A 21,110-nucleotide genomic window follows, 5' to 3' on the forward strand; every position below is an offset into this window, starting at 1 on the left:
GTGGAGTAAAGAGTAGGACTAGATTTGTGTTGTCCAAACAATAAGCCAATAGCGATATGTGGCTATTTACATGGAAATTAATTAAAATGAAATAAAATTTGAAATGCAGCTGCTCAGTCACACAGGCCACATTTCACATGTTCAGTCAACACATGTGGCTGGTGGCTACCGTCTTGGACAGTGTAGAAAGTTCTGTTCTGCCCTGGATGAGATCATCTCTAAGGTTTCTTCTGCATCAGACATCTTGCTAGTCCTGCTACCTAGGAGCTGGTACTGGTCAGATCTCCTCACAGGGAACTTCAGAGATTTCCCAACATTCTTTGATCACATTTTGAATTTTTTCTAGATTGGATGTTACCTGTAATAATTGAGTTGCTGAGTAGAACTTGGTCAATTTCTTAAAAAGATATTTTCATTGCAATGGTATTTGTGGGGTTTTTCCCCCCCTCCCAAAAGTCTGCCACCAGGGGGTGCCCTCAAACCTTTTGGGAAATATGTTTGTTTCAGCCTTATTAATAAGAGTGAAGTTTGGACTATAATATTGACTATTCATACTGGATAATTTAAGAATTAAATTAAGAATTAAGTGTTATAATATGTAGGTATGCACATTACTTGAGTCGCATGGCAAATTACTTTCCTAGTGGTGTGAGTGCGAGAAGCTGTCATTGAACTATCTTAAAAATTAGGTAAAAGTAAAAATAAGTAATTTTAAAGTATTTCTTATAGTTCAAAAATATTTTTATTAAATTTAAAACTGTTAACTATAGTAAAAGAATGAAGTTATTGTTCACTTGTATTTCTCAAACAAATTAAGTCCGTTTTGCTTCCAGGACGAGAAAACTTCCATTAACCATTAGCTATTTCTCTGAAATCTTGTCATGCTGAGTTTGATTGCCTGTCTATAAAAGATGGATAATAGTGTGACTATATGGTATTGAAAATATCTGTTGGCTTGTGTGTAATAGCATTGTGGTTTGGTGCTGTTTGCTAGAGTGATTGATGGTTATGGCCATGTAGTCATACAGTAATAGGAGTGAGAGATGAGAAAGACCTATCAGAGCATCTTGTGCTAGTCTGAGATCATTCCCTAAAGAATAATCATTTACCATGACGGTATTGAGAAGTAAATTCTTCTAGGAGACAGAGGATAATAAGGGTGTGTTATTATGTTTCATCCTTCTAAGGCAAAAATAATTTGTGCATTTTATTATTAGCATGAAAAAAGATAATGATTACTGTTTAGAGAAGAGCTTCCTTCATGTGTCATAAACCTACACAATTTTGTTCTTCATGTTTAATCTAATGGAATTTGTATAGGAAATAGTGTGACTGGTTTTGATTAGAGGCATATTTTGTTTCAAGAACTGGATGATGGTATTCTTCCTAAAGTGATTGTGTTCCCAAATTAGTTGTCACTTATTTGGGTTTTGGAGTATATGATGGTGAAATTTCCACACCCATCTACAAAAGTCTGAATTTTAAGCCACTAATGGCTTGTTTCCTGAAGTGAGAAACTAGTTCATAGTTCTGTCCTGAGAAACAGAACAAGGATTGCGAGAGTGGAAGTGGAGTTGAGGTAACCTGCCGAAGGGATCTTTCTCACTTCATCGTTACTTCCTCTTCCCTTTACTGGCTAATAAGAGTTTGGCTATGGGATTGGAGGTTAAGAATCTCTTTGATTCTAGAGACACTGCTTTGGGAAAGATCCCAATGTTCTCCTTACTTGCTGCAAGTAATAATAAATCCTTCATTCCCCTGGGCGGGGGAAGAAAAGAATAAAAGGAGATTCTAATGCTTGGCACTCTTTTACTCCTGCTGGCACCCATTGATGGGGAGAAAAAGGAAGTGTATAGCAACCTGGTTTATCCCATATTAAACAGCTGTTAATTTAATGACAAATACAGATTATTTCTAGTGTAAGTTACAGGGCACATACTTCAAAGGATCTTTTGTATTATCCTTAAAACAGATCATTTCAAGTGCTTCTAGTGAGTTGTGATCTTCATCAGTGCTTCTCAGGTTTGTTTGAGTCATAGCATTTTGAAAATTACTTAGGAAGCTCTTAATAGCTGTTTGAAGAGAAAACCAAACCAAGGGACAATAGAGAGGGTGGCTTCTCAGCATATCACCTTACCTCGCCACCATATTCATTTTGTACCTCTTTTGTTGCCATAATATAAAATTTTTGGAAGTCTTATTTAAGTCCAGAAATTAGTTCACTAATTTGTGAAATGTGCTTTCTTAAATATGAAAATATTAGACTGGCTATTTCCTGAAAACCAATTGGACTTTATTAAAATTTGGAGAACATTTTTATTAAAGCCATAATTGTCATGGGTGATACACATGAGAGATCACCCTGTGGTTGGCTTGTCAGACTTGCATGAGCTTTCAGAAATTAAGGGGAATGAGTGAGTTTGTTTTCTTGTAAGCTGTCACATTCTTCTCTTCAAAGTGTCAGCCTGAATTGTGCACAAGTAAATGTTAGAAACATTCACCTTCTCCAGTTGATTTTTTTATCCTTACATAACTTAGTGCTATAATTATTTTTTTCCTCTAATGTTTAATTTTTGTAGTCTAAAAACATGCCTGAAGAAGAGGTGGATCTGAAAGATCTTAATAATTCTGACTTATGTTCTTTCTTTTTAATCTTTGTAATATGAACCTGTCTCTCGAACTTGGGAAGCTCTGGAGGTAGTTCCAGTAAGTTTTTTAGGTGTTTTATAGAAAACTCAGTTCATATGCAGTTTAATTTACTAAAAAAAAAATAAAATAAAATAAAAAAAATAAAAAACCTCTCGAGGGAGATTCTGATAGGCAGTAGAGAGAAGGAAGAGGGAGAGCTTGGTAAAATTACCTAGCTGTGGTAGAAAGTGTCAGTTAATTTAACAAATATTTTTATTGAGAACATTACATATGAGTATGTTCTAGCATAGTGAATCAATGTCAATCTTGTATGAAAGGAACTTCTAGTAAACTCTAGAATGCATGTCCATAAATAACTACAACATAAAGCAGGAAGTCTTGTGAAGAAACAGACAATTAAATTATAAGAGGAAGAGTTACCTTCTAGCTGGTGTGTCCATTTAGATAGACTTTGAAGCAGTGTATTGTTTGAGTAAGACATTAAAAGGTTAGGTAAGTTTTAGAGTAGGAAAGATATTCCAGGCGTAGCACAGATTGTATTTGTGGAAGCACAGGTAGGAGCTAGAGAAGAGTAAATTGCTGAAATGTCTAGTATGTAAGATGCACAGAAGGTAGTTTGAGAGACAGAGAGAGCCCTAAGTAAGACTAGATAAGCATCTAGGGCCAGATAGCTTGATTATTAATTGAAGGATTTGTACTGTACTGAAAAGGCAAGGAAAAGCCATTGAAAGCTTTCAAGTGGAACAGGCACACACCAGGGTGTACTTGGGCTAAAACTGAAGGTGGGCTAGCGGCAGGGCAACAGTTAGATTACTGTAGTAATCTTGGTGAGACTGGATGAGGGGCTGAGTCAGGGTAGTTTAGTAGCGATTAAGAGGAGGTAATGAATATGTGATGCCGCTGGATCAGTCAGTAGAACTGGCAGTTAATTGATATGGGGGGTGTTGAAAGAAAGAAGGGGCTCCAGAAAGGGCATAAATTACTGGCCCAGTAGATAATAATACTTTGCATTTATATATGGGGCTTTAGAATTCATAAAACACGGTTATAGCTGAGCATTCATAACTCTGTAAGGTAAACAGAGTTCGAATTATCCTTATCATTCCATTCCAGTTTCTTGGCCAAGTGCTCCATTCTCTAAAATACCCTTCCTTGTGAACCTGGGAAGGAAAGTCCTGGCATCTGGTCCTGATGTATGCCATTAAGTTTGAATGTGGGAAATTGGCTTTACATTCTTTGAGCTTCAGTTTCTCCAGATGTCCTTCTGCTTTCTGTTTTGCAGGGATGCTTGCAGGATAAAATGTAATTTTAAAATTTTCATCAACTCTATTCAGCAAATAATGAGTACTAAATATTATGCTTGGTACTGGAATACAAGATGTATGAAATACAATCCTTGCTTTTGCAGTGTCACAGATTAGAGAAGGAGAGGAGAAGAACATGTAAATAAATAATTATAATAAACCATAATAAGTGCTGTACTACAGGTATGTGCATGTGACTATAGAGTCACATGAGGAAGAAGGAATTAGGAAAGTCAAGGGAGGCTTCTTCACAAGGAGATGTGAACTTAGTCTTGACACATAGTTAGTGGTTTAACTGTAGTAAAAGGTTAAACAAGGCAGAGGGTACAATATGCATCATCACCATAATAGTAGCCACTATTTGTTGAAAGCCAAGGAATTCCAAGGATTGCCCATAGGCACCAGAAGCTTGGGAGAGGCAAGGAAGGATTCTTTCTGAGAGCCTTCAGAGGGAACATGACCCTGTTGGCACCTTGATTTCAGAATTCTGGCCTCCAGAACTGTGTGAGAATGAATCTTTGTTTTTCTAAGCCACCCAGTTTGTGATAGTTACAGCAGCCCAAGGAAACTAATATAGTGTGGTCCTGGCATAAGAATCAAATTGATCACTGGAAAACCCATAAAACCCAGAAATAGACCCATACTTATACAATCATTTGATTTTCAACAAAGGTGCCAAAGCAATCGATGGGGGAAAGAAACATCTTTCAACAAACGGAGCTGGGAAAATTGGGTTTCTTTATGGGGGAAAAAAATGAACTTTAACTCTTTGTATACAGCATACATAGAAAATAACTAAATGCAAAAGCTAAAACCATAAAGATTCTAGAAGAAAGCATCTTTGTGACTTAGGGATAGACAAAGATTTCTTAGGACACAGAAAGCATTAAGCATAAAAGAAAAAAATTAAATACTTATCAAAAGACATTAAGAAAATGAATAGACAAGCTAAAGACAAGGAGAAAATATTTGCAAAGCATATATATTTATCTGACAAAGGGTTTATGTTTAGAATATATAAAGAACTCAATTTAAAAATAAGACAAACCACCCCATTAAAAAAAATTAAGAGTTTAAAAGACAGGTCACAAAGAAAGATATACAAATGACCAATTAGCACATTAAAACATGCTCAGTGTCATTTGTCATTGGGGAAATGCCAGTTAAAACTAGAATGAAGTATTAGTGCACAGGCACTAGAATGGCTAAAACTAAAATGAATAGATGTAGCTAGAGATGTGGAGCAACTGGAACTCTCATACTTTGTTGTTGGGTTTGTAAAATGGTACTACCACATTGGAAAAAGGTCTCGCAGTTCTTTAGAAAACTAAACATATACCTGCTCTATGACCTATGCATTTCATTTCCTTTCTAAACCTACCCAAGAGAAATTAATATACGTATACACAAAAAATCCTGTGTTTATAGAAGAATGTCTATAGCAGCTTTACTTATAATAGCCAAATCCTGGAAATAGTGCAGTTGTCTATGAACAAGAGAATGAATAAACAAATTGTGGTATAATTATACAATAGAATAAAATAATAGAAGGGAGCAAAATCACTGATACACACAACATAGATGCATCTCAAAAGCACAGTGCTGAGGGGAAAAAAAAAGCCTTACATAATACAGTACATGTCACATGTTTCCAATATATGAAGTTTTACGAGAGACAAAACTAATCTATGGTAGAAGAAAATTGAGAACAGTGGTAGTCTCTCAGATGTGGGAAAGTTGCCTGGGAAGGGGCATGAGGGAACCTTCTAGGGTGATAGTATAATAATATCCTGTGTCTTGATAGGGATTTAGTTTATGCAGGTGTATGCATTTGTAAAATGTCATTGAATGGTACACTTAGGGTTAGTTCATTTCATTGAATGTAAATTTTACCTCAAAATGAAAAAACTTGTAAACAAATGTTAAATTATATTTATATGGAGGCTGAAGTGGTCAGGGTGAAATGTACTGATGCCCCCAACTTACTTCAAAATGCATTTGAAAAATGGGTTGATGGATGGATAGATATGCGACAAAAATAAATAGAGTAAAATGTTAACTGTAGAAACTGAGTTTATGGGTGTTCAGTGTATAGTTATTTTAGCTTTGCTGTATTTTTGAAATTTTTCATAATGCTGGGAAAGTTAATTGCCATCAATAAGGAATGGTTAAAATTGTATATCCATACTGTGGAAAATACTGTATAGCATATATTCTATTACGGGGAAAGACTTCTAAGGCTTTCTCTTAAGGCAAAAAACAAGTTGCAAGAAATATAGTATACCATTTAGTTTAAAAATTAATGTAACAGCTAAATTTCTGTATGCACATATGTAGAAATGCTTAGAAGTAGTTTGGGAAGGAGACAAGCATCTGTTTGTCTGAGAAGTAGTTTGGAATTGGGGATTTGTGTTTAAGAAGAGCTTTGACTTCATCTGAATGGTTTGACATTTTTAAGGCAAGAATGTATCACCATATTACTTAAAAATTAATAGAAAAGAAGGATTAAGGCTCATCACAGAGGAGTTTGTATACACGGGGATACAAAGTTCAACATCATTAGTAATTAAACATAAATTAAAATAATAGTGGTGTCAATTTAGTCCATCAGATTGTGAATAAAACAAGAATACGAGAATTCACAGTATTAGTAAGGTATGGAGTTGAGTACTTTCATATACAGCACCAGAATATAAATTGATAGAACCTTTCTGGAAGGTGATTAGACAGCATATATTAAAAACCTTTAAAAAAAAAGCCTATGCTTTTTGATATAGCATTTTCACTTATAGAGATGTTCAAATAGTTGCAGAAAGATGTATGTACAAGGATATTCATTGCAATGGTAATTTTAAGAGTGGAAGATTGGCAACAACCTGTAAATCTATCATAACAGAATTAGGTAGGGAAATATGGTATGGTGTGTCCAAATTGTTAATAATACTCAGCTACTGAAAATGGTGATATAGGATTATATTTATTTACGCGGGAAAATGTCCACTATGTAAATGAAAACAAAATACAGACTGGAAAGATATATGCCAAAATGTTAGCAGTATATATATTGATAGTGGGTTTGTGGGTGGTATTTATTTTCTTTTTGTTTATGTTAATTTGCTACAGTGAAAATACATGACTTTTTAAAAAAACATTTTGTTGCTAGTGATGTTGATGAAGACTACACAGCAAAGTGGAAAATTCTTTTGTCTAATGAAAAAATTATACAGAATTGTTAGAGTAACGTGATTTTAAGTAATTTTTTCTGTGTGAGAAGAAAAACAAATACCTAAGTGTAACAAACACTTAAATGGTTATATTAACTTTAGGATCATAGGACTATGAGGTTTTTCACCTTGTCTATTTAGATTTTGGGATGATATATGTTTTATGTTAAAAAATTGTTTCATAAAATTTATTGTTCTAGACCTTTTGTATAAACTTTTTTGAAATTTTTTATTAAAGAAGAGTATTAGTAACTTTAAAAATTTTTACTAGGATCTACCTAGGTTTACATCAATAGATAACATGGAGTGACTTGAGGTGTTTATTATATTTGTTGATTTGTGACTGATTAAAAAGCTGTTTCCTATGAACTCTTTGAAGAAGTAGATCTATGGAAATATTCTCCTTCACTAAAATATCACTAGTTTTCTGATTTTACCGGCTACAGATTTCACTTCCCCATTCAAAGTTCAGTAGTATTATTTATTTAGTACTTTCTGTGTGCCAGGCACTGTACTTAGTCATGCATGAATATGCCTTTAGTATTAGAGCACAGTTCACAGCTTTAGTTTTAGTTGATCAAGCTTTCTAAGAAAGAAGAAGTAAGTACAAATCTCTTTTCTATATGTAAGCTTCTAGATATTTAAATCATTCATCATGTTTTGACATTTGACAAATTAAGTTGCTCTATTTTAGTAGTTTGTTAATGCTTCCATCTGCTAAGGAAGAATGATAACTTCTCCATGACCACTGTGATGAAATTGCAATAATTACTATCCTTCAAGGTGAAGGCTGATATATTGAGGGGATCACAGAAAGAGCATAGGACTTTCTGCTTTGAGATTCATGAGGTCAGTGATCATGTCTGTTATTGTTTACAGTTCTGTTGTCAGTCCTGGCACAGTGTCTGGCATATAATAGATACTTAAATTTACTGGTTAGTTGAATGGATGAACAACTCTATAGTCTAAAGAGAGGAAATGGGTAAAATAGCATTATAATTTTGAAAATCTTTGTATCAGTTCTGAGTGAAACACATACATAATCAACTTTTGGGATGAGAATAAAAATAAAATACCATTTGGGATGGTATGTACACACATGCACACACACACAAAGACTTGCCATATATAATTATGCAGACCCTCCAATAGAGGGCAGGGAGAATTTAATCATCATATAAATGCTTAATTTCCTTATAATCATCATCGTTATAAATAATATAATATATGATATATTATAAATAAATATTTATTATTTAAGGCTCTTCTTCCCTTGAAGTTAAGCAGTGATTTACATTTTAAAAACTTTTTAATACTAATGTCTTGGTTTGCATTGTATAGATTAATAAATTGTGCAGATTAATAAATAGTAAATAATAATTTGTAAAAGGTAAGATTTGCTTAAAGATGCTAAAAATATATGAGAGGGCATAAGATTATACTAGTTTTTTAAATTATGCATTCCATCTCAAATGGTGGTTGGGTTGGTTATGTTCTCAAATGACATTTTTTATCTTCCCTTTTGTGTTTTCAAAGCAACATTAGACATAGGTCTGAAGTGTTGACAGAAGTCCAGTGCAATAATGCTTCATCAGATAAATAAGTGATATTTTAAAGCTTGTGATGGTCAGCAAAGCATGGCAGCAGCTACTCGTATGTCAGTTTTAAAAGACAAGGACAGGTACCCAAAGGAGAAGAAGCTGTCAGCCTATTTAGACACTTAAGGTTAAATGTCTTTAGGTTAAAAATGTTTGGAAAGACACTTCTCCTTATCCCTCTACTAAATACAGCTGAAAACCCAGGACACTATAAAAGAATAAGAAGACTCTGAAAGGTGGAGAAAAGACTGACCAGCTAGGGTCTGTGGGGCTGTTGGAAAAATATGGCACCTGGGTGGTATCAGCAGAGGCCTGGTGGGGAGCCTGAACTTTCACCCTCTGCACCCGCCCCCCCGCCCCCCAACCCAAAGGTATCAAGATGCCTTTCCCCCTCCCTGCCCTGGGAGTCAACAAGGGCAGTAGAATTTTCACTCCTGACTGGTAGTAATGAGGTGGCTCTCCCTTCCTGTGTCACAGAAGACCTGCTAAAACAAGATTTAAATAAGATCCAAAGTCTCATAACATAAAATCCAGGTTTCAATAAAAAATCGCTCCACGAAGAACCAGGAAAATCTCAACTGAAATGTGAAGACAATCAACAGATACCAACCCTGAGATAACACAGATGTTAGAATTATCTAACAAGGGCTTTAAAGCAGCCATCATAAAAAGGCTTCAATAAGCAATTACAGCTCCTTGAAACAAATGAAAAATAGACAGTCCCAGCAAAGAAATAGAAGCTATAAAGAAGAACCAAATGGAAATTTTAGAAATGAAAAATACAATACCTGATTTTCTTTTTTAATGCAATGCATGGGCTCAATGGGGAGTGGGGGTGACAGAGGAAAGAATTGGAAAACTTGAAAAAGAACAAAGGAATTCATCTGAACAACAGAAAGAAAATAGACTTTTATGTCATTTTTTTCTGAGGTGACTCAGAAAAGTTAGAATGGTTTAATAATTTTGGTCTAAAAGTGACTATATATTTCCTTTCAGATTTTCTCATAATGTAGAAAATAATAATAGCATAATGGTCTAGTATATATAATTTTGGGGTTTATATTGGCTTGAAAATCTGAATTAAATTCGTAAATTTCCTGTACTGGTTGTACTGGTCAAACAAGCAAACATTACATTCAAGAAACATTAAAATTTATTTTAAAAAGTGTAGGGACCTATGGAACTATTAAAAAATATTTAACAGTCATGCCTTTTTAGTACTGGAGGGAGAGGAGAAAAGGGGCAGGGATGAAAAAATACTCAACAACAAAAAATAGTGGCTGAAAACTAGAAATAATAGCTGAAAATTTCCCAGATTTGACAGAAGACATCAAGAAGCTGAGCAAACCTCTTACAGGATAAACCCAAAGAAATCCATGCCAAGACATATCATAGTCAAACTTCCTCAAACTAAAGGCAAAGAAAAAAATTTTGAAAGCATCCAGAAAGAAATAACACATTGCCTATAGGGGAAAAACAGTTTGAATGTTGTTGGATTTCTCATCAGAAAATATGAAAGCCAGAAAGAAGTGACATAATATTTTTGAAGGAGTAAGAGAAAAGAACTTTCAACAGAGAAGTGTATATCCATTGAAAATATCCTTCAGGACTGTAGGAGAAATGGTGACATTCTCAGATGAAGGAAAGGAAGAGAATTTGTCATTAATAGACCTATCCTAAAAGAATGTCTAAATGTCTAAAGGAATTTCTTGAAACAGAAAGGAAATGATAAAATGGAATCTTGGAACACCAGGAGAGAAGAAAGAACAGTAGAAAGAGTAAAAATATAGTAGACTTTTCTTCTTGAGTATTCTAAATAGTGTTTGACATTTTCTGTTTCACTATTTTCAAACATTATAACACTATCAAATGTTCTCAATGTATGTGGAGAAATATTAAAGAAAATTATAATGGGGGTGGGTAAAGAGCCTTAAAGGTAAAGTTTCTATACTTTACTGCAACATGTGAAATGTTGACACCAGGAAACAGTGATAAGTTATATATAACGAATGCCTAGAGCAGCCAATTTAAAAAAAATCTGTTCAAAGAGATGTGTTCAAATATACTTTAGATAAATAAAAATGGAATTCTAAAATATGTTCAAGTAACCCATAGGAAAGAAGGAAAAGAAAACAGGTAAAAGAAAGAGAAAATTAAAAATGAATATGTTCTAACTTATCAATGATTAAATGTAAATGTCAAAGTTCACCAATTAAAAGACAACGATTTACAGAGTAGATTAAAAAAACCTGACACATTATATGCTGCTTGCAAGAAATTATTTCAGACATAACAGTATAGGCAGGTTGAAAGTAAAAGGCAGCCTTGTTTGTAATAGCCAAAAACTTGAAACAACCAAAATGCCCCTCAGTAGGTAAATGGTTAAACAAACTGTGGTATATTCATACTATGGAATACTACTCAGCAGTAAGAATTAACTGTTGATACATGCATGAACTTGAATAGATCTCAAGGACGTTACACTGGGTGAAAAAAAGTCTATCTTAAAAGGATACACACCATATGATTCCATTTGTATAACAACAGAATTACAGAGATGGAAAGCAGATTGGTGCTTTCTAGGGCTTAGGGATGGTTGGAAGGAGGGTGTGACTATAAATTAGTAGCACAAAGGAGACTTTTGTTATAGTGGAACACTTCTGCATCTTGATTTTGGTTACACAAATGTACACGTGATAAAATAGCATAGAACAATACACACATACTGTACCAATATTAATTACCTGGTTTTGATATTGTGTTACAGTTAATCTGAAATGTAACCTTTAAGGGAAACTTGGTGAGGGGTAAACCGGACCTCCATATGTTATTTTTGCAGCTTTCTGTGAATCTATAATTACTTCAAAATAAAATGTTTTAAAAAACAAAAAGATAAATTATGAATAAGAAGAATTTGAATATCTTAATACATTAATATGTTTTATGCATTTTCAGGTACAGGAAAGCAAGTATCTTTAATATATACAATAAAATTCTAAAATAGAGTGCCTTCTATGTATGATTTTTTTAAATTTAGTTTTTCTTTTTATTAGCATTAAAGAGGCTTATAATGAAGAGGCTTTGAACCTTTTAGCCTTTATTTATGTTTTTAGTGTGTTAACTTCCCATTATAGAAGATTAGGATTTAGCTGTTGTTTACTTAACCCTGTCACCATTAACAGCCTTATTTATGTTTCCCCACTTTTCCACTATAGATATCATATTCATTTCAATTAGATCAGTATTCTGGTTTTTTAGTAGGATGGTAAAAACACTGTTCATATCTGAGATCTGATTCCTTTTCTACTCTTGTACAACTTTTTGTTTTCCCCAGAATTAATAATTGTATTCTTGCTTGTTTTTTATATACCTATGATTAATTGGATCCTACACTCTCTGAATTGCAAATATCTTTCTGTTCATTCTGAATATCAATTTCCCCATTTTCTTAATTTAAAGAGGGAGGTGGGCATAGGTTTGGATTTTAGAGCTTTGGTATAAAGAAAATTCTTAGTGTTAGAACTTTTTTTTTTTTTTTTTTTTTTTTTGTGGTACGCGGACCTTTCACTGTTGTGGCCTCTCCCATTGCGGAGCACAGGCTCCGGATGCGCAGGCTCAGCGGCCATGGCTCACGGCCCTAGCCACTCCGCGGCATGTGGGATCTTCCCCGGACCGGTGCACGAACCCGTGTCCCCTGCATCGGCAGGCAGACTCTCAACCACTGCGCCACCAGGGAAGCCCTGTTAGAATTTTCTTGTAAAACCAGAGTGAATGTAAATTATCTTTGCTACTTTTTCTATTTATACACATACTGTGTCCAGCTGTAGATAGACAAATGAATATTCCTTTATTTCAGCTTAGCTCCTGATAGCAAAGGGAATCTATAGATATTTGTAAAGAGTCTGTATCCTCATCAATCCCAAACATTTGTTACATAGAGAAGTGGGGAGAGCTGTGGAATATAGGCCAGAATACTTGGGTTCTAGTTCTGATTTAGTTGCTAATTGACATTTTCAGTCTAGGATAATCAGGTAACCTCCTTGGCTTCAGTTTTCTTTTCTCTTTAATAATGACAGGATCAGACTGGATTATAACTGAGACCTCATCTATCTAGTTCAGATGTGATTTCAGATAGATACATGATTTACTTTAATCCTGACTGTATATATAGAATCCCTAGATTAAGAGTGTTTTCATTTTCAGTATTTTAAAAGAAATACTCTGATGTTTAGAGAGAAGTTGGATTAAATGGCCTAAAGTAATTTCTAAAGCATTGAAGAGATGGGAAATTACAAAAGACAGAAATAGGCCATGAATGTCGTCTTTCTTGTACTTCAAATTATGATATGGGAATCGTGGTTTTAACTTCCTAAAGGTGCCTAGAAAAGGAAATTGTAAGTCACCTGGAACTTCATTGTTTACTACCCAGTAGGTTAGATTTGACACATATAATATGCTCTGAAACGATTAGGGTGGCTTTTATGGTGATTTCTTTAAATTACTGACTGTAGAAGCTTGAGGGCTTCTGAGAGAGTTCTTTGTGGTCTAATAGTTTTTAGTTGATGTAACCGAGGTCAGAAGGTACTGTTTTTCATATGCAAGCATTTATTTAGTTGTGAATGTGATACGATAGATATTTCATATTTGGGATACTCGATTCATTTTCAGAGGGCATTTAGGTGAATTACATACATTTGGAAATGAATTTGTAAGTTCCTTACTGCACCTGTTGGTGTACTTGTGCATGTGTTCAATGATGCTGATAATATGCCTTCTTATGGGATCCTATATAAAGCACATATGTAATTTAATAACAGATATTTGTTCATTGGTTATTATTCACTGATAACATTTTATTGGTTTTCAGGTACTAGAAGAAGCAGAAGCTCAACACTTATACCAGTCCATTTTGCCTGATATGGTGAAAATTGCACTCTGTCTGCCAAATATTTGCACCCAGGTTGGTGGACATAACTTCTTCCTCAGTAGCTTTCTTGAGACTCACAGTTGAATTTCGTTTAAACTCTAATTGTCAAGGTCAAACAGAGAGATGGGAAACAGTTTTTTGCCAGAGTATGATGATTTTGCTATACTAAGGAAAAGGTTAGAGGCTACAGAGAACACTGCGAGTGGACATTAAAAATGCAGCATTCAATTTCTGAGCTTCAGTTTACAGTGTTGATGTTTGCTCATACTTCTTTTTCTTTTTTTAAAAATAATCTCTGACTTTCATAAAAGGATAGTCATTATTTCAAAGCATACTAATGGATTTAGAAAATTTTATCTTCAAAATGGCTTAATACCTACTCCTTCCTCCCCTCTCCCCCAAAGTAGTGTATTGTATAACAAATGAGTTCATGATACATTCTTAACTTTTAAAAATAAAAGAAAGAATCTGGTATTATTTTGTTTTGTGTGGGAGTGTATTATTTATTGCTACATAACAAACTACCTCAAAATTTAGTGGTTTAAAACAGGAAACTTTTATTATCGCAGTTTCTGTTGGGAATTTGGGAGCAGCTTAGCTGACTGGTACTGGCTCGGGATCTCTCTTGTGGTTTCAGTCAGGGTATTGGGCAGGGCTGCAGTCATCTGAAGGTTTGACTGAAGCTGGAGGAGCTACCTCTCAGCTGGCTCACTCACATGACTGCTGGCAGAAGGCCTTAGTTCCTTGCTGTGGGGCTCTCTGTAGGCTGATTGGGTATCCTCGTGACATGGTTGCTAACTTCCCCAGAAAAAGCCACCCAAAGGAGAGAGGCAGGAAGAGGCAGTGCCTTTTTGACCTCGTTTCTGAAGGCACACTCTATCGCTTTCACTATTTTTTCTCTGCATTAGAATTTAGTCAATAAATCTAGCTCATACTCAAGGAGAGGATAATTAGACTCTGCCTCTCAAGGGGGGAGAGTATCAAAGAATTTGTAGATGTAATTATAAGAGGTTGTTGGTTTGTTCTTCATAATTCTTTTCCTGTGTTTCTCGCAACAGTAGCTTGAATTCGCCTCTTATTTATTTCTAGGGCCAGCCCCCTGGCTACATGGATGCTAGCCAGGTTTCTGCTAACACTGTTGATCCACAGGGGCCCTAGGGACATTTTGGGCAGAGCAATTTCTGAATGTGTAGGATGGTCCCACACATTGCAGTGTATCATTGGAACGGCACAAAAAACACAAGCATAGTCATTGGGGCAACCAAAAGCCATGTCCGAATGCCTGAGTCCAAATGTTGAGAACCACTGAATGTTTTTCCGTGTGCCATGTTTGTTAGCATTATACTGTGATATTTCCAATTTTAGGTAACTGTAATTTCACCTCATTAATTCATTGTGTCTGAAATAAGTTTTTCTATTGGGCAGAGAAAATATATTTTAAAACTCAACTTCTTGTTGTTTATGTTGGAAGTTATTTGCTTGCTTATGTTTCATGTTCATTCTTTTCTCTTTTTCTCCTTGCTTTTTTCCTTATGTAGTAAAATTTCTCACTACCTCTTAGGTTCTGCCCCTTGTGAAGCCTTTCCTACGTCTCCCAGCCAAAGTTTATCACTCCTGTAGCACTCGAATCATACTTATTATTATTAGCACATTATTTTGTAATTTATGTTTTTATATGTCTCCTCCCCTAGATTATATTCTCCCTGAAGGGGGATCATCTTTGTGTCCCCAGGTCTAACATAGTGCTTAATTAAATGCTTTTTAAATTCACTGTAGTTCATAATTAACCGAATATAGCCTTTAGATAGGAATCACTTTCTCCTCTTCTCTTCCCTTCATGCTTTAGAGAGAAGGTTTCCCTATTGTACTTAATGAGATATGCATTCAAAAGCACCCAAGTTTGTAATCTATAACAAGTCAGTGGGTGGAACCAAAATCAGATTTGCAGCTCCCATCTCTTTTTCCTGGCTTAAAACAACTATGTCCTTCCATTAGTGTACTAATGGGAGAACATTTTAGTTTTGTCCTCTGTCCTCGACTAAAAGGTAAATCTCTGCTGTGAAAGTTAACATTTCAATTTGTTATCGAAATATATCTTTGGCAAGTTAAATTGCATATGTTGTTATTTAATGATTTATCATATTAATGTTCTCTAGGCCAAATCTAAAAGGTAAATTTTAGATTTATAAAAATTAAAGGAAACAAATTTTGGACATGAACTTTTTGAAAGATCTTCATTCATGCTTTTTTAAATTACTTAATTTTTTATACAGCAGGTCCTTATTAGTTATCTGTTTTATACATATTAGTGTATATATGTTAATCCCAATCTCCCAATTGATCCTACCCTCCCACTCCTTTCCCCCCAGGTGTCCATACGTTTGTTCACTACATCTGTGTCTCTATTTCTGCCTTGCAAACCGGTTCCTCTGTGCCATTTTTCTAGATTCCACATATATGCGTTAATATACGATATTTGTTTTCCTCTTTCTGACTTACTCTGTATGACAGTCTCTAGGTCCATCCACATCTCTACAGATGACCCAATTTCGTTCCTTTGTATGGCTAATATTCCACTGTATATATTTACCACATCTTCTTATCCATTCGTCTGTCAACGGGCATTTAGGTTGCTTCCATGACCTGGCTATTGTAAATAGTGCTGCAATGAACATTGGGGTGCATGTGTCATTTTGAATTATGGTTTTCTCAGGGTATATGCCCAGTAGTGGGATTGCTGGATCATATGGTAATTCTATTTTTAGTTTTTTAAGGAACCTCCATACTGTTCTCCATAGTGGCTGTATCAGTTTACATTCCCACCAACAGTGCAAGAGGGTTCCCTTTTCTCCACATCCTCTCCAGCATTTGTTGTTTGTGGATCTTCTGATGATGCCCATTTTAACTGGTGTGAGATGATACCTCGTTGTAGTTTTGACTTGCATTTCTCTAATAATTAGTGATGTTGAGTAGCTTTTCATGTGCTTCTTGGCCGTCTGTATGTCTTCTTTGGAGAAATGTCTGTTTAGGTCTTCTTCCCATTTTTGGATTGGGTTGTTTGTTTCTTTAATATTGAACTGCGTGAGCTGTTTATATATTTTGGAGATTAATCCTTTGTCCATTGATTCGTTTGCAAATATTTTCTCCCATTCTGAGGGTTGTCTTTTCGTCTTGTTTATGGTTTCCTTTGCTGTGCAAAAGCTTTGAAGTTTCATTAGGTCCCATTTGTTTATTTTTGTTTTTATTTCCATTACTCTAGGAGGTGGGTCCAAAAAGATCTTGCTGTGATTTATGTCAAGGAGCGTTCTTCCAATGTTTTCCTCTAAGAGTTCTGTAGTGTCCGGTCTTACATTTAGGTCTCGAATCCATTTTGAGTTTATTTTTGTGTATGGTGTTAGGGAGTGTTCTAATTTCATTCTTCTACATGTAGCTGTCCAGTTTTCCCAGCACCACTTATTGAAGAGACCCTCTTTTCTCCATTGTATATCCTTGCCTCCTTTGTCATAGATTAGTTGACCATAGGTGCGTGGGTTTACCTCTGGGCTTTCTATCCTGTTCCATTGATGTATATTTCTGTTTTTGTGCCAGTACCATATTGTCTTGATTACTGTAGCTTTGTAAAGTGTAGTCTGAAGTCAGGGAGTCTTATTCCTCCAGCTCTGTATTTTTCCCTCAAGATTGCTTTGGCTATTAGGGGTCTTTTGTGTCTCCATACAAATTTTAAGATTTTTTTTGTTCAGGTTCTGTAAAAATTGTCATTGGTTATTTGATAGGGATTGCATTGAATCTTAGATTGCTTTCGGTATGGTCATTTTCACAATATTGATTCTTCTAATATAAGAACATGGTATATCTCTCCATCTGTTTGTGTCATCTTTGATTTCTTTCATCAGTGTCTTATAGTTTTCTGAGTACAGGTCTTTTACCTCCTTAGGTAGGTTTATTCCTAGGTATTTTATTCTTTGTGTTGCAAGGGTGAATGGGATTGTTTCCTTAATTTCTCTTTCTGATGAAAGGTCTTCATTCATATTAACCAGTGTCTTATTTTACCTAGCTGGGTGCTCGATGATAAGATTTACATCCTCTAGTTTTCCCCAAGTATTAGCTTTCAGGCATTTCTCCTCACCAGGAGAACAAATAACTTATTATATTTTAAATTATACTTATTTAGTTATTTGGGAAACAAGAAATGTTTGTGTTTTAAGTCCATTAAGCCTAAAATCATTTTTGTGGATAACCTGGTAAATGGTAGTTAAAAACTCATATTTCTTACTAAAACCAAGGAACAGTGTGCTTTAAGCCGTTGATACTTTGTCACCTTTTCTAAACTCATGGCTGGGCTGTAAATAAATGTATAGGAAGGAAAATGAAGATCAATATGAGCTCTCTATTGCTTCTTTCTTAGAACTGGTGTTTGCTAAGGCCTAAAAGGAGAGAATTTTGGATACCCTAATGAAAATAAATTCTTGATATTTCCTGTTTGTTTACTTTTGTATTTTCCCAAGGCAAATAGTTGAACTGCAAGTTTAGCATTTTCTTTTTCTAGCAAACTCTTATTCTAGCAATGATGTATGTTTTCTGTTAGAGAAAAGCTAATTGTTATAGTTGATTTGTCTTGCCTGCCTTTCCTCAGTTTCGTTTTGAGTGTTGATTCCTGAGATGTGATCAGGACAGTTCTCTATGCATACTGTTTTGAATTAAAGTAGATATCCAGGGTTCTTAGTTCTGACTTATTAAAGGGAATAGGAAAAGCGTCCCTAAATATTATGTTGGAGCATTTTGAAGCTTAACAACTGATGTAAATTGGCAGTTGGTCTTTGGCTTTCCCAGCATGACTTTAAAAACATACAGTTTAAACATTTAAAACAGAATAAAACTCACTGAACGCAATACTCAGGTCCTGTGGAATATACCAAAAATAAAAGGTTAGTCAGTTTGGGTTTGGTATAACTTGAAGACATTTCAGATGTAAACAACTTGAGGGAGAAATGTCCTGCATCTTCCTTGACTTGAAATGATTATGTAGGAAATGCCTATATTCTTACAGGTTATACATAAATAAGTCTGTGTACACATGTTCCATTAATTGCTTTAATAAAATTAGATTTGGGTCTTATAAATTGTCAATGAGAAGTGTGATTCAAAATTAGAAGGAAAAGACTTATTTATTGAATTATTTTCCTTAGTTCATTTTCTTTAGGACTGAAATAGAAAAATTGCTCTGTCCAATAATCTTTAGTATAAGTGAGAACAAAATTTAGCATATGCAGTAGTAGCTAAACTCAACATTACATTTTTCTGTTCCATCCTTTGTTTTAATTTTTCATTACATGTGTAATGTGTTTTTATTTCTTACTTGCTAAAGGAATCTCGTTTTTCATTAATACAAGTAATGTTTTGTGTTCTCTTCACTGTCATTATTATTGATTAGAAATCTGCACTTTGTCAAACAAGTACATTTTCCCAATCATCCTTGATGAACTGCTCTTGACTTCAACAGTATTGCTGATTTAAGGATTCAAGAGTGGCCTGAAATTATTCCTACCTTAATTTAGCAAATGCAATTTGGTGCCTCTGCTTTTGAAATTGCTAAACTAATTATTGCTCTTCTTGTCTGTATTTGTGTTTCCTCTATCAGCCAATACCGCTCCTGAAACAGAAGATGAATCATTCCATCACAATGTCACAGGAACAGATTGCTAGTCTTTTAGCTAATGCTTTCTTCTGCACATTTCCACGGCGCAATGCTAAGATGAAATCGGAGTATTCTAGTTATCCAGATATTAACTTCAATCGGTATGTTTTCAGCGAACCCCTTTTTAACATTAAAATGGAGGGTTGGCATTGAGTGATTTGCCAAACATTTTATGTACAATTATCTAATTTAATCTTTACAATACAGAGAGTTAAGTGATATTTTTGCTATTTTGCAGGCAAGATAATTAAAGTTCATGGTTAACAAAACTTGCTTTGGGTCCAGGAGCCAGTAAGTCACAGAGCTAAAGTTTAGTCTCAGGTCTGTCTTACTCCAAGGCACATGTTCTTTCCACTCTGTCAGGTTGTCCTCCTCCTCTAAGTGCCCTGAATTCCTTATGCCTGTTCCGTGTGATTATTTAGTCACAGAACATTTGTTGTACATTATATTCTTTGTATGCTGAAATAATGTTAAAGCTGGAGTGAGTACGAGTACTCCTTTCTGTAAAGTGTGAGTTTAGAGTCATGAGACTGACTGTCTTATGAGACTTGAAAGTACAGTTCTTAAGACAAAAAGCAAAAGTGAAAGTTGACTTTGACTTTTTATAGACATGATTAATTTATTAATCTAATATTTTTTAAAAGGAAGACAAAATAATGTTTAACTTATTTGATTAAAGTAATGTGTTGTGAAGATTGATAAAGTTTTAGATTCTAACCATTTTCCCACATTATTACTTTCTCCATCATTTACACAAAAACATTGTAAAATCTTCTTGGCAAATGATTATTGTTTTTTTCCTCTCTCCAACCCCCCCCTCCACCCCCATCTCTGTTTTTCACCTGAGAATTATCTTTATGGGATCTGTGAGTAAAATGTGAGGTTTTTTTCCCCTAATGTCAGGAGCGGGCCTTCAGAAAATTGTTCCAGTATATGCTCCTCTTTCCCAGTAGACTCTGTGTAATGTCCTCCTCCATTACCTCCCTCTAATCCCCATCTCCTGCCTCTGAGGGGTGGGGCAGTGTGGACAGGGTACAGAGAAGGAGATGTAGTGATGGAGCAAAGTCACATGACTTTGCTCAAAGTTGACAAAGTTCTGTTTGCTGTTCTGTTTTTGTGTTCAAAGTTGATTGGTGTGGTAATGCCACTTATTTTAGTTTACCTTTTTAATTGTTGTCTCGTTAAAAACTTTATTTCTAATGAATTTTGGATGTGTAAAAAAGTTGCAGAAATAGTACTGAGAGATCTCAAATACAACTCTCCTTAAATTCCCCTTATGTTAATATTACTATGTAACCATACTTTGTAACCATAGTAAAGTTATCAAAACCAGGAAATCAACATTGGTATAATACTGTTAACTGAACTACAGACCTTATTTGAATTCCAAGAGTTTTTTGGGGTTTTTTGTTTTGTTTTGTTTTTTTGCGGTAGGCAGGCCTCTCACTGTTGTGGCCTCTCCCATTGCGGAGCACAGGCTCCGGACGCGCAGGCTCAGCGGCCATGGCTCACAGGCCTAGCCGATCCGCGGCATGTGGGATCTTCCTGGACTGGGGCACGAACCCATGTCCCCTGAATCGGCAGGCGGACTCTCAACCACTGTGCCACCAGGGAAGCCCTCCAAAAGTTTTTGTACTGTATTTTTCTGATCCAGAATCCTCCCAGTATCCCACACTGTGTTTACAGTAGTCCCCTCTTTTTTTTAAAAGACCA

General features: G+C 35.1%; 1 protein-coding gene across 2 annotated transcripts in view; it reads left to right on the forward strand.

Annotated features, from left to right (window-relative positions):
• The window catches only part of PARG (poly(ADP-ribose) glycohydrolase), a 111,285-nt gene that overhangs the window by 36,250 nt on the left and 53,925 nt on the right, over positions 1 to 21,110 (forward strand). For both annotated transcript variants that reach the window (XM_082854144.1, XM_082854143.1), the window contains exons 8-9: positions 13,643 to 13,735; positions 19,341 to 19,498. In XM_082854144.1, the coding sequence (XP_082710270.1) occupies positions 13,643 to 13,735; positions 19,341 to 19,498 (251 nt within the window). The remainder of the gene's footprint in view (positions 1 to 13,642; positions 13,736 to 19,340; positions 19,499 to 21,110) is intronic.

The sequence above is a fragment of the Leucopleurus acutus genome (assembly GCF_964270905.1).
Source record: "Leucopleurus acutus genome assembly, chromosome: 14".
Classification (NCBI taxonomy): domain Eukaryota; kingdom Metazoa; phylum Chordata; class Mammalia; order Artiodactyla; family Delphinidae; genus Leucopleurus; species Leucopleurus acutus.